We start from the raw sequence: 14714 nt of genomic DNA, 5'->3' as shown, positions 1-14714 counted from the left end.
AAGAAAGAAAAAGAAAGAAAGAAAGAAAGAGAAAGAGAAAGAAAGAAGAGAAAGAAAGAAAGAAAAAGAATTAACAGATGAGGAATAGTGTGCTTGGGGCCTAGTAAATGCAGAATCCAAAGCGTCAGGAATTACTACCTCTAGTGCCTTGCAAAACCAGCAGATGTGATGCCTCCCAGACATAATGAATAGATCCTTCAGGATGCTTCCTCCTGCTCTTCTCACCCTGGCTGTCAGTCCCCATGATGGAAATGTCCACATCCACTCGGTAACTCAATTGGAAAGAAGTCACAGCAAGGCCCTGTGCACCTGGCTGACACTGCCTGATGTCATTAAGGCCATCCACCTTGCTTGCCTCACTCTAATTCCATGCTCAGCAAAACACTCCCATGGAGAGTGTCCCTACAGGGCAGGAAGCACACTGTCCAGCTGACACCAATTTTTAAGTACTGCTTGAAGTTCAAACATATCTGACATGCCCGGAGCTTCTTTCTAAAGGAAAGCCACGCCAAATTAATCTGGTTGCATATGGTTTGTGCCATTTGTCTGAGTTAAAGCAGTTGCCTTGGCCTCTAGTAATTGGACCAATTACCAACGTCCGGACAAAGACACCCATTTATAGGCATTTGGTTGGCCAATCACTTATGACATGGCTCCGTGAAAGTCTGCCCAATGCCAGAGCTCCATTTAGGATGGTGACAATGTCTACAAATCAGAACATCTGTCTTGGGATGAAGGCACAATGGATGGAGGGAAGCTGGTCCTATATCCCTGCATGATGAAAGGCCATTGCTCCAATTCTCCCTGGGTCAGCAGGATGTTTGTACTTGGTCCATGAGCACATGTATGCTCCTAGCAGATCGAACAAGAAATCCATCACCTCAGGGCATCTAGTCTTATATTTCTGTTGCACCTAAAGAGCCTAACATGTAGCTGGGAAATTATATTTTAGAGTGTGGTTGATGTAAGCCAGTTTTGCTACACTTGATCAACCCTGGATCCTGAGCAATACTAAATTCTGAGTCACGGTGATTGCATGCCTCTATAGCTCAAATGTTTCTAACTTTAGCAATATTTCTTCGATTGGGCACTTGTCCAATCTTCGATTTTCGAAGATTGAAATCGAAACACTTCGATTTTCACTTGTTAATCCACAAATTTCTATTCCTCTCATCCCTTAGGAAGCTAAAGGAAATGGGCTTCGCTTCCCTACCCTGCCTGAGGGGCTATTTGGAATCTGCTATATTTTGTTTTCCCATTCAAACTCATATTTCTTTTGGATCCTGAGAGCAGTAGAAGTTGTCTGCCCTGGTGGGAGGGAGAAAGAGGTGAAGAAAAAAGGACACATGTGTTTGGATGGAAAGTAGCCTCTAAGATCAGACTACACAGAGATGCAGACTCTCAGGTGCGAGCATCTCCAGAAAATGCAAATATGCCCCAATTAACAAGTCATCGCATTTGCTTAGCCCTTCACAATTTACCAAGCACCTCCAGATGCGTGATCTCGTTTAGTCCCCCTAGCGACTCTGCGAGCTGGGAAACATGGGCCTTAGTTTCTATTTCCCACAAAGAAAGTTGAGATCAAAGAGGTTATCCAAGGTGACAGGACAGGGGCAGAATTTGAACCAGTTGGAAGCCCAGTGAGTTTATTGGATGGATGTTTGCCATTCATTTACGATATCCAGGTTAAGAGCACAAACTTCAGAGTTAAGCAGAGCTGTTTTCAACGCATAGCTTCTCCATGTATTAGATAGCCACAGGACCGTGTCATGTCACTAATTTCTCTGACCCTCACTGTCCTCATCTGTAGAATGGGGATAATAATGCTACATACCCTATACCATCGTTGAGAGTTATATATGAGATAATATATTAAAAGTGTTTAATGCTGTGCCAGAACCCAGTTAGGCACACAATAAATGTGCCTTCTTCTCTTCATACTGTTATGGTTATTACTTTGGTAGGAGGAGTAGTAAATACCCGGGTATGTCTGGCCCTAAACCATTCCATTGCAAAGCACAGCACTGATCTTTTTCTCACCTTTTACCACATGTATTCTTTTCTTTCTTTCTCTTCCACACCGTTTTCCTCCTCCTACCTTCCTATATCCCATTTACATAAAGCGTCTGACTCTCAAACACGCACCCTTGGCTTACTGCCTCTTATGTCTGTCTTAGTCTTTCTCACTGGAATTTACTAGAGCACCACAGGACTCAGAGAAAAGGTAGGAAAGCCTAGCCATGGTCTTTGACATGAGTCATCCTTCGGAGGAGAGCTTAGCATTCCCAATCTGTGGTTTTTTTTTTTGTTTCCGGTTTGCATGTTCCTGTCTCAAGCAAATAGATTTGAGGGTCTCCAGGAATTAAGCCAGTGCAATATAATTTTCCTTTTCAGTGTTTTAGCTGGGTTAGAGGTCTCAGAACGAGGAGGACGAGCTAGTTAGGCGTATCCAGCTGAACTCCCATGTGATGCCTTTCGCTTCTGAATTAATTCCCTGGACAAAGTGCCCTTTTTGGCAGCGAGATAAACAGGTTCATCTAGAGGTTTGGCTCGCTGGTGTATAAAGCCCTTCATAACCACAAAGTTGGGCTCTTTCCACCCCAGGCTGCCAGCCCCTGGTCGGGTACAGTGGCAGGCATTGTACACTCAGCAAGGTTTCATACCCATTGGGAATCTGAAACACAGACACTGCTTACACCTCAAATGAGCTCTTTCTGCAGACCTGTGGACCTGTGGAGCTGGGGCCAACAATGGGCGCCTCACACCTGCACCCACGGGGCTGCAAGAAAGACTTCCTTACCCAACCTCACTACTCAAAATCCTGAAATGACTGCACAGGTGGAAACCAGTGGCTGGGCAGAAGCCGATTTCCAGAGCTTCAGATCAGAGTCAGGCTGTGCTGGCATCTTTTAAGAAGTTAATTCTGAGAAACCTTTCTTCTATGAGCATTCCTATTTTTAGAACAGTTTCACACCTCAGAAGCCTCTACTATCCTTCCCTCCTTGAAGAGTTTTCCACTGACTTGTCAAATGTTCTTTGTATAATATTTATTTGTTTGGCTTTTTCCAACAAAGGATTTTATTTTTACTTTTTTTTTTAAAGCATTGAAATATTGATAGTGGTAAACAGGAGCCTCCAAGAGATGAATATTTGCTCATGTACATAAAAAAACAAGTTAGCCATTGCTTCTGCCTTCAGGCTTTTACTTAGGTTAATGTGGACAACTTTGTAGAAGGTCTTGTAACAAACCAAATGAGCCAGTGAAAGCAAGCCATTTATTTTAGCCATGAACTTTGATGAACTTTGTTTTGTTGCGTGATAACAATCAGAGCCTAGGAAACTTACAAATAACATTATTCTATCCTTGAATATTTTCTCCCTTGAGGTCAAAGGTTTTGACCGGGGACGCCTGGGTGGGTCAGTTGGTTAAGCGTCTGCCTTGGGCTCAGGTCATGATCCCAGGGTCCTGGGATCGAGTCCCACATCAGGCTCCCTGCTCAGTGGGGAGCCTGCTTCTCCCTCTGCCTGCCGCTTCCTCTGCTTGTGTGTTCTCTCTCTCTCTGACAAATAAATAAAATCCTTTAAAGAATGGTTTTGACCACCCACACTTATACAGTTGTATAAATGCACCAAATCAAGGGGGAAATGAACATCTTTTCAACAATTGCTGCTAGAACAATTGGAAGTCCCCACGAGACAAATGAAAAAAACAAAAAAACAAAAAATCTTCAACCCCTACCTCAATACTGTATACAAAGTTAATTTGAGACAGGTCATAGACCTAAATAGAAAAGCTTTAAACTATAAAAGTTTTAGAGGAAAATATCTCCAAGACTCCAGGTGGTCAAAGGTTTCTTAGTTCACAGAAAGTAATAATCATAAAAAACAAGTTGGTAAATTGAACTTCATCAAAATTAAAAACTTCTGCTCACGGAAAGACAATGTTAAAACAATGGGCAAGCCACAGACTGGAAGAAAATATTCACAACACATATATCTGGCAAGGGAACTTCTATACCAAATAGGTAAAGAACTCTTAAAATCAATAAAAACAAGACAGACAACCCAATTTTAAAATGGGCCAGAAGCTTGAATAGATACCTTGCAAAGGGAGATACAGAATGACTAATGAGCACATGAAAAAGTGGTTAACATCATTTGTCATCCGGAAAATTCAACTTAAAAGCACAATGAGACATTACTATCCACCCATTTAACACGACTAAAATTTTAAGAAACTGACACCACCAAATGTTGGTGAGAATCCAGAGCAACCAGAACTCTCAGCTGCTGCTGGCAATGCAGGAGAATTCACCTAATACAGAAAACAAAACTGTTCTGCAGTTTCCTATAAAGTCAAACATATCTCTACCCCGTGTTATAGCAATTCCACTCCTATTTGTTTATGCAAGAGAAATGAAAACATGTTCACAAATTGTGTCTGCCAATTTCCTTTCTCCATATCTTTCCCCATGCCATTCTCTTCTGGAGTTCCTTTTTTCCTATTCCCATCCCTCTGACTTCTGCATGTACAAATATTGTGCATCCTCAGCATCCTGGTCTCAGGGGCCGGTCCTCAATGTGGCCCATGATCCAGAGTTGATCAGAGGAACTGAATTATATGAACCAAATTCCCAAGAGACTGGTTGATCAACCAGGATGCCAGTGTATCCATTTGCAATGAGAAATCTAATTTCAAGCCACAGTGTTAGGCTTTCTCCAGTGGTAAGGAAAAGATCGCTCTGGGAAACCAGATCACTTGAGCTGACAGGGGTTTCATGGGAAAGTGAGGAAGTGCAGAAAACCATGAGCAGGTGGAGCATTTTGGATGTGCCAGGGAATGCTAGTGGACTGTTACCCTTTTGTGCACCTGGAATCTATAATGTTTCTGACCAGTCTGAGAGGATGCTCTCAGCTCTCCTAGTTAGTAAGTTTACAGGTAGGTAGGGGAATGAAGGCAGGGAAATAGCCTCTTCCTCTCTGAAATGAAGGTGGAAGAGTCCTTTCTTTTGTGAAAAACAGTATAGTAGAATTGCGGGATTTGGGAAATTGATGAACGATCTTTAGCTCCATGCCCAGCTCAGACACCTTCTCTGGAATCTCTCTTTTATATAAGTACCTGTGTCACCTTCATCTATGCATTTTTGCTCTTTTAAGACTATATTATAATGTTTGCATATGTCAGGCTGTAACCTATTACATTAGAATTATGTCTTACACATCTTTTTCTCCCCAGTCCCAGCATAGTCCTTGGCATACAGTTGGTACTCAGCAAATGTAGGTGGCATTAGCTAAAAGTCTGATGTTTTCAGAATTTGGCTGAAATTTGAAACATCATCACACTATCTCAGAATGTTACTTTTTAATTATAATTTTAGAGTGAAGAGAACCGTAGAGGTCACTTGATCACAGCCCAGCTCAGAGGGGAAGGTATTTGCTAGAAGTCATCCTGCCTGGTGCCCATTTGTGGCCCTCCAGGTCTCCTGGCTTTTAGGTGCCTTCTCTCTTACACTTCTCTCCTGGGGTGAGTTTCAGGGAAGTAGAATCCATCAAGACTCCACCATATCCCACCTCAGAGACAGCCTTGACGAAGGCCTTCGTGTCTCACTGAAAGAACATTTTCTTTAATTTGTGCCTATTCCTTCTTGCAGACCCTTCCCCAGATCATGCTACCCTGATCTTAGCGTGGAGATATGGGGAGAGAGGGTAAGACCCTGCCTGCCCACCTGAGATCTCCACGCCTGAGGCCAGTGGCCACCCCAGGTGGGGAGAAGGCTCCCGCCACCGCGGGCTCCAACCCTCAGGGCCAGGTGCTTACCCCGCTGTTATGGCAGTGAAGACTGAGACCTTTCTTAAGGAATACTTCACGAAATTATTATAATTACTGTGCAAACCTTGTAACCTGACCAGGGCACTGTCATCTGTACTCTTCTACAGCAAATATTTCTGAAACTCCATTTAGTGTGTGTGTGTGTGTGTGTGTGTGTGTGTGTGTGTGTGTGTGTGTGTCTCCTCTGCCCTTATTCAATCGCAGGCAAATGTGTATCCCTCTGAATGCCCTCCTGACAGCGTGGGAAACCACTGATGGCGCTCCCTCTGTCACTCCCCTCTTCACACTACTTGTGGATCTCATCAGAAATTCTAGCAAGTCGTTATTTTTCAGTATTTTTGGGAATGGGGCAAGAGAGAGTGAGTGCTAAGCTTGGCTGTGGCCAGGAGAAATATTTAGAAGAGCATTTACCTTCCATTCGATCTAAACCAGACATTCTCAAACTTGCTGCTCTTTGGAACCAGCCCCTGGGAACTTTAAAAACTAATGATGCCTGGATGTCAGCCCAGAGGTCTGATTTAATTGATCTGGGATGCTGCCTGGGCATCTGGGTTTTTGTTTCTGTTTTTAACTCCCCAGATTATTCTCAGGTTGAAAACTACTGAAAAACATTCCTCATTCCTCTTCCTACTCTGAAAAAGTTGAGCTCTCAGCCCAGGTCGGTGATCCAGGGGATCTAGCACCTGTCTCTACTGCGGGCCAGCTCGGCAGGGTCCTGGAAAATCCGCGCGCGCGACGACGCTAAACACGTGGCGGCGGGGCGGGCGGGGCGGGTGGGGCAGGCGGGCGGTGCCGCGCGTGGCTCCGCCCCTGCACGCCTATCGGCGCGCGGTGCGGGCCCTGACGTCACTCTTGTCAGGGCCGCGGCACATGGGCGGCCGGATGCGCTGAGCCCGGCGCTGCGGGGCCGCGGAGCGCGGGGGAGCAGCGGCCGCCGGCGCGGGGAGGGGGGTGGGGTGGGACGGCGCCCAGCCTCCGGTGCTGGCGCGTGGGGGCCGGGCCGGCGCGGTGCCTTCCGCCCTTTTGCAGCCATCTGCATATTTTTTCTTTCTTTTTCGCAATTTTGAACATTTTGCAGGACGAGGGGTTCGAGGCAGGTGAGAGCATCCTGCACGTCGCCGAGGAGCCCGCGGGCACTTGGCGCGCTCTCCGGGGACCATCTGCACTGGGAACCCGAAAGTTTTTTGTTTTTATTTTCTTATGCAGATGTATTTATAAAGATATAAGTAATTTTTTTCTTGTCCCCACCGCCTTGAAAGCGAGTACTTTTGGCAAAGGACGGAGGAAAAAGCTCAGCAACATTTTGGGGGGCGGTTGGGTTTTTTTTTTTAAGAAAAAAATTTGAGTGCATCGCGATGGAGAAAATGTCCCGACCGCTCCCCTTGAATCCCACCTTTATTCCGCCTCCCTACGGCGTGCTCAGGTCCTTGTTGGAGAACCCGCTGAAGCTCCCCCTTCATCACGAAGACGGTGAGCGCTGCCTTCCTGGCTGCCCCGCTCTGGGAAGGAACGACGCTCCTGGGGTCCCCTTCCTCGGCTGGGCAACCCTGCTGGAGCATCCATCCCCTCCCTCCCTGTCCCCTGGCACCCTATCCCTGCTTTGTTGAAATTTGAAGAGCTTACCCATCACCCCCCCCCCCAAAAGAGGTGAGGGGAATCCCCTCACTGAGCAACGTTTAAAATAATGCTGGGACCGACCCAGGCTCTCTGGGTCCCGGTCCTGCGGCGCAGGTGGGAGTCGTAACTTGACAGGTCAGTGTTCCCTAGATTGAGGCTTCCCCGCACGCAGAGCGAAACCGCCTGCTCTAGGGCAGAGCTTCCCGGGCTGGGGAGGAGAAAGCAGAGGGCCTGGTTCTGTTGCGGGGGAGGGGGGTGGTCTCGCAGCGTAGCCTAGGTACTGGGATCGTGCTACTGTTTGTGTGTTAGTTGGCGTCCGGAACTCGCGAGGTGTGAGCGGAGCCTTGTGCTCTCCCTGCCAGGGGTAATTCAAAAAGCGGGGTGGGGGCTGGGGCTGGCGGGGGGAGTGGTCTCTGAGCGGGAAGCTGTGCACGCCTCCAGCTCTGACACTTTCCCAGTGCACTTTTCCTGGTGGGAGGGGAGAGCGGAGTAGGCTCACGTGTAACCGCGCAGGAGCCTCCTCTGGCTTGATCCCTTTCTTGGTAAGTTCCAAACCTCCCCCAGGCAACCTTGGCTGGAGCGGTAGAGGAGGGGTCGGGCGAGGAGGCGCCGCACCGAGCTGGTGCCGCCAGGGTTTTGTCGTTTGGGCTGATGCTGTTTCATGCCTTCGATGTCACAGTAGCCAATGCAGACCGTGCGGCTTAGAGTGTAAAAGTCTTGAAAGATCATTTGGCTACAAATAGCTTGGGAGTACTCTCATCTTCTCTCCTAGCAGGGGGACAACCTGTTGCATTCCAAGAGTTGAGGGTTTTGGTTCGCCTTCTGCAAAGTATAGCTTCCCTTTTAACTCTCCTTTAAGGAGTAGCACTTGGGAGGAAGGTGCTGCCTGCAGTCTTTTGCATCTGTGGGTGTTTTAAGTCAAATTCTCAGGAGATGAGACTAGAGGATTAGAATGGATGGCAGCGGAGGCTGTGTTTCTCTGAGGAAGAAACTCAGAAGCCAGATTCCCTAATCCCAGATTCCACCCGCGCCTGAGTACTAGAATGGGCAAAATCCAGAGCAGGTTTTAAAGACGACCTGGGGTGAGCGGTACTTCCAGGTAGGACAAAGCTGCATACCTCCATCGAGGGTATGTAATCACCCTTCCCATAGCTGTGCCTTTGACAGATTGCATACATGTGTAATTTTTGTGAATTGGATCATACTTAAGCCTTTGGGGAAGAGGAGGGAAAAAAATACTTAAAAAAAAAAAAAAAGAAACCCTCCTTTTGTAAAATACGAGGTGCCCCAACGGCTTTCTAAACAAACATATGTGGGCTCAGGAAGTTCTCAGTTTTTCTCCTCCGCCAGCGTGAGGCATTGGTCAAGTTCCTTCAGGTTTTAGGGCCTCTATGTCTTCATTATAAATGGGGATAATAGCTGTTTGCAGGTTTATTATGAGATTTTTGGAGATAATATATGGAAAGTATCAGGTATATAGTAGGTGCTCAAAGCATGGTTTCAAAGGAGGGTGGAGAGTCCCTGCTTTACCAAAATTAGAATCCCCAGCTCACTGGCTAAGTCTGAATGACCTCATGTTGTTACTGTAATGAATTTCCTGGAAGAGAGATGATGCCTGGTTATTGGCTGTTTTTTTAAAAAATCACAGCAATTGTATGTAACTGCAGGTGTTACTTTCTCGCTGTAGATGTAAATTATTTGTCTCCTCAAATCATGTACTTGAAAACTGCATTCCCTTGTTTATATCCCAGATCAGCCTGTAGCCCTGTCCCAAGGACTAGGACTTTCTTTCCAAAGTAAATAGGAAGATGTTGAAAAACAGGCAGAGATCCATGTCCTGTCTGAACTTTTAACTCTAGATCCACAAAAGCCAGCAGCCAGAGAAGAACCCTGGTGTTTGTGAGAACATTTTGAACGAGGTGTTTTGTAGCAGAGGCCAGGAGGGGTGATTAAAAAAGCGACACTTTTTTTTTTCTTTTTTAAAGTCCAACTTTCCCCCTTTTCTGCAGCATTTAGTAAAGATAAAGACAAGGAAAAGAAGCTGGATGATGAGAGTAATAGCCCGACGGTCCCCCAGTCTGCGTTCTTGGGACCCACCTTATGGGACAAAACCCTTCCTTATGACGGAGATACTTTCCAGTTGGAATACATGGACCTGGAGGAGTTTTTGTCGGAAAATGGCATTCCCCCCAGCCCGTCCCAGCATGACCACAGCCCTCACCCTCCTGGGCTGCAGCCAGCTTCCTCTGTGGCCCCCTCCGTCATGGACCTCAGCAGTCGGGCCTCTGCACCCATTCACCCTGGCATCCCGTCCCCGAACTGCATGCAGAGCCCCATCAGACCAGGTAAATTCTGAAAAGATTCTCCCTTCAGATGGGGAAGAGGGTGAAAGGGAGGGACAGGGTGGGGGGGGCACAAATATCTTCACAGTCAGGGAGAAGGGCTGGCTCTGAAAGAGGAAGCTTGTATTTCACTCACAGCCCTGATCGTCCCACATCAGTGAGCATCCATATGTCTGGGAGAGTTAGCTAAATGCAGATTTTGTGGACCCACCCCTAGAAATTCTGATTTTTCAGGGCTGGGGTAAGGGCCCAGGAATATGCATTTTGAACCCCGGGGGCTACTGATGCAGCTGATCCAAGGACTGCAGTTTAAGAAACACCAGCCTACAGTGAATGGTTTGGATACTGTAGGCACCCATCTCCTCTCCTGCCGCTTGCCCCCGTTCTGCAAATGCATAGATATAGGATCTTGCTGAAAGATGTGGGTAGACCCTCCAAGGCTGTGTGTGGTTCACCTACATTCATTTTCTCTCACCTGAAGGGAAAAAGAAAATAGGAGTTAGAGGTGTAGGGCTGATCACTTTTTCATCCTTTCCCTGTTGCATTCTCCTTGATTGATAGATTGAATCTAAAAGCACCTCTCACTGTTAAGCATGGTTTAGCCTTTTCAGGGCCAGAACTCCATTATTCCGATAAACCAAATTGTTCTTCCAGTAACTTTTTTTTTTCATTTTCATCTGTTCATCACACTTATTCCATGTATGTCAAAGCCTGCAAGGTCGGCTGTAAGTGGTGTTGAAATACTACGTAGAAACATCACCCAAAATGTCCAGAACTTCAAAACCCCCTGCTCAGTGCTCAGATATATACACAGGTTGAAGTGGCTCAGCCCTGGCTTTTATGCCGTTAACACTCTGGTGCAAAATGAACAGGAAGAAAGTACATTTCATGTGCACAGGTAACCAGGAACAGAGATTCAGCCAGATAAATTGTCAGGAAGGTCACCGAGCTGAGGGCCTTTGCTGCAGGGAACACAGAAAACAGGACAATGGAGGACTTGTGCTGGAGATCATTCCTGAACTTTGTGTCCTTGCCTCATGAAGAATTTCTTTGACATGCAGAGCAAGATTAAAATGGAAGGAAATGATTCAAAGGAGGAAGAGAACATCCCTGCCTTGAAGTATTAGTACTGGAGTTCAGGTCTTTCTGTGCTGGCCCCCTTCTCCAAAACCTACTTTGAGTGATAACTCAAGGCCACTGGCTGGAATGGAATTAAGTCTTAACCTCTGCCCACCCCAGGAGGCTGCAGAAGCTGGGGAATATACTCCTTGGTGTGACCCCAAGCCCTTATTCCTTGGAATGGACAGTGCCATGGTTTTGTTTCTTCCCAGGAACAGATAATCAGTGAAATAACCATTGAAACCAGGGAGAAGGGGCTGGAGCCCCAGTGAGAAGGTGCCTCGTATCTCAGTCACTCTGCTCTGCAGAGTGAGACTTAACCACCTTGTAGCTTTAGGAAGTGATGTAACCTCTCAGAGCTTCAGTTTACCTTTGTATCGAAGGGCATGATTTTTATGGGATTGGGTTAATGTGAACATTATATGTAATATATATATAAAGAGTCCAGTGACTGGCAGTAGATGTTCTGTTAATGAGAGCAGTTGTCATTGTACCTGTGTCAGTTTTTATCGTTGATTTCAATCCTGCCTTCTGAAATACCTTCTTAAAATACTTAGGAACAGTATATAACCCTCCCCCCTTCTGGAAAGAAATATCAAAAGACTTTGGCCAATAGTTACTGGATTGGTGTGTTCCAGCCTTAACACGGATACTCAGTTGACGGGTATTTCTCCGTTCCCTGGCAAATGCAAGATATGTGCCTGGTTAGATATACGTATTTTTTCCCAAAAGGCATGTAAATATTGAGTCCCCACGTCTTTGTTCCTACTGAGAATCAAGAATCAGGGTTTGAGATTTGGAGGCTTCCTTAGAAGCCATTTGTCAGAGCTTGTTAGAATAAGTACTAATCAAAGACTTTCAAAAACTTCGAGTGCCCCAATGTTTATAGCAGCAATGTCCACAATAGCCAAACTGGAGAGAACCCAGATGTCCATTGACAGATGAATGGATAAAGAAGATGTGGTATGTATATACAATGGAATACTACTCAGGCATCAAAAAAATGAGATCTTGCCATTTGTAATGACATGGATGGAACTAGAGGGTGTTAGGCTAAGCGAAATAAGTTAATCAGAGAAAGACAGTTATCATATGATCTCACTCATATGTGGAATTTAAGAAACAACAGAGGATCATAGGGGAGGAGAGGGAAAAATAAAACAAGATGAAATCAGAGAGGGAGATAAACCATCAGAGACTCTTAATTATAGGAAATAAACTGAGGGTTGCTGGAGGGGAGGGGGTGGGGGGATGGGGTAACTGGGTGATGGGCATTAAGGAGGGCACGTGATGTAATGGGCACTGGGTATTATATAAGACTGATGAATCACTGACCTCTACCTCTGAAACTAATAATATATATTATTTAATTGAATTAAAAACATACAAAAATGTAGCAATATTAAATATAATATTTGGGAGGAAAAAAATAAAGCTGCCCAAGAATAAAAAAATAAAATAAAAAACAAAACAAAACCAAAAAAACTTGGGGTGCCCCAATCAGACTTGTAATCTGTGACAAAAAACTCCTGAGTTTCAGCAGAAATCATTTTGTTAGGTACTAGGATCAAAGGGGGCACTGGAATCTAGAAATAAGCTCTTCATTTAAATGTCTTTTTTTGGTAATGGAAACATACTTCAAAATAATCTTTGAATTGAAAACTCACTAATCCTAACGAGAAGGGGGCAGGGAAGCTAAAGGTCTTCTTCAAATGCCAAGTACAGAGACAATAACACTCTGCCATGTTGGTCATTACAAAGTTTATAATGCAAAATAAATGTCTAAGGGATGTGGACAGGATGGACAGATGGTATGTCCCAAACAAAGCTGAAAAGGAAGAAGGTTCTTGATCGTTCCATGCAATCCCAGTCGTGACCAGAACAGAAATACCACGTTAACCTTGAGGAAAAGAAGTCCCCAGAAGGGAAGAGCACATGTGTAGCCTTGAGCATTCTGGGAACTGTATCATTTCAGTCTAGATCAAGATTTCTCAACCTTGGCACTGTTGAGGTTTCACATAAGTCTTTGCTGTGGGCCACTGTCCTGTGCCTTGTAGGATGTTCAGCAGCATCCCTGGCTCCTAGCCCTTAGAAGCCAGGGTGGGGGGGTGACTTTTGCCCCCCCCCCCGTGACAAGTAAAAATGTCTCCCGTCACTGCCAACTGTCCCCGGGGGGGGGGGGTACAAAATCACCCCTGTTGAGAACTACTGATAGAGACTTTCAATTTGGACAGCAAAATCTGGGCATAACTCAGGATCCTGTCACATGCACATGGATGCTTTTTGTCTCCTGTAATTCTTTCTGGCAAAACTTTTTGAGAAGGTCAGGTGACATTGGGTTGCCAAGAAGAAATATCATGCTAATAAGAGCATGGTTATACGCTGTTAGTTGATAAAAGTCTGGCGTCCAGCGGATCGGGAGATAATTGCAAAGCAATTCTATTAAACATTTGTTTTCTGTATTTGCTCAGCATGCATCTTTTGAATTATGCTCAGTAGCCTGGTGTCATTAGTGCCACCTGTCTGGTTGAAAGGAAATTAAGCCATAAGCTGACAACTAATGCATTTCTAGGTCTACCCCAAGTGTGTCTTGGGAACGATAAGGTGAGCGTTCTTACTAATTCTCTTAACCACTTACCATGATGGCTCCCAACCCCCTTTCCTGTTTTATGCCCCCCATCTTTATTCCTCTAGCTGTCTGATCAAAGAATAAGTCAAATATCTGAAGAAATACAGTTTTCTTTGAAGAAGTAACTCAGGGATCCTATGAAACCTCCCATGGCTATGGGGTGATGGCTCAGCTTTCTGGGCTGACGTCTTGATGACGGTGGTTGCTGGATGCTGTAGCCACCTGCACCGTCTTCTCTGGTGTCCAAGGTGCCACATTCCTGGTGGTCTCAGGTCCGCGGAGATGGAGGGAGTCATCCTGACCGCTTCGATGTTTGCCTTTCAGTTGCTATCAGAGATGGTCCCCAGGAGTGCTCTCCTGGAGGTATGCGCTGGGTACTGGAAAAATAAGAATCTGTTTGCCCAGAGAATTGAGCGATTGCTTTAAGGACAGCAGTCCCTTTAGGGAAAGTCATCTGTAGCAGACAAAGGCAGAGTTATTTTTAAATCACATGCTTGTAAAGCCAGATTTGAAATCGTTTCCTCTGGTGGTTTTTCTTTGAATAGCTTGGGGGTGTCCTACCACAGTTAGACCCATATTCAGCTGAGAATTAAGAAGGTTGTCTTTCTAGTTGTGAGCACAGAGACCGGGTCATGATGAAGGCTGGTTACAGAGTGAAGTGAAAACCCTTCCATTCGGCGGGTGCTGTGTGGGAAGAGGAGGGCATGAGTGGGTGGCAAAAGAAGAGTGGGGAGGTGGGGGAGAACCCATGGTACCTTTGCAAGATGGCATTTGTGTTCTGTTTCTGCTGACCTTCCTTCCTGACGCGGTCTTGGCGTGGAAGGAACATGCTGGCTGTGGGATCTGAGTAATGACAGACGGGAGTTCTGTGCTGGTGGGTCTGGGCTTGTGGGAGGTCCTGCGCAGGCAACAGGAAGCTCTTGCGTTTCTCCACATCATAAGGTGAAGCTTCAGTTTCTCCCTCCCCTTAAGGGTTGTGCAGTTCTATATCTTCCCATCCAGCACATTGATATGTCTGCAGGTTGGGAGCATCGTGACTGATAGTTGCTGTGCACTGCGTCTCAAGCAGCTTGGAAGTGTTTTGCATTCATTGGGATCAAGGACATCATGAAGGGGAGAGAGTCAGCTTTCTTCTGGAGGCAGTCAGACGTTTTTCTGTTTCTTGTTAGAGTGATTC

At 45.9% G+C, this 14714-nt stretch overlaps 1 protein-coding gene across 2 annotated transcripts in view; it reads left to right on the top strand.

Moving 5' to 3' along the window:
- Positions 1-6749: 6749 nt before the first annotated feature.
- Positions 6750-14714, top strand: part of HLF (HLF transcription factor, PAR bZIP family member) — a 53632-nt gene continuing 45667 nt past the window's right edge. The window contains exons 1-2 of one of the 2 annotated variants that reach the window (XM_025859455.2): positions 6750-7300; positions 9457-9792. In XM_025859455.2, the coding sequence (XP_025715240.1) occupies positions 7186-7300; positions 9457-9792 (451 nt within the window). In that variant the 5' untranslated portion in view covers positions 6750-7185. The remainder of the gene's footprint in view (positions 7301-9456; positions 9793-14714) is intronic. The other variant, XM_025859456.2, reaches the window with a different exon arrangement.

This window comes from Callorhinus ursinus, unplaced genomic scaffold (assembly GCF_003265705.2).
Source record: "Callorhinus ursinus isolate GAN/ISIS: 27379988/994484 unplaced genomic scaffold, GSC_fseal_2.0 scaffold52, whole genome shotgun sequence".
NCBI lineage: Eukaryota > Metazoa > Chordata > Mammalia > Carnivora > Otariidae > Callorhinus > Callorhinus ursinus.
This window is presented reverse-complemented; position numbering and strand designations above follow the sequence as displayed.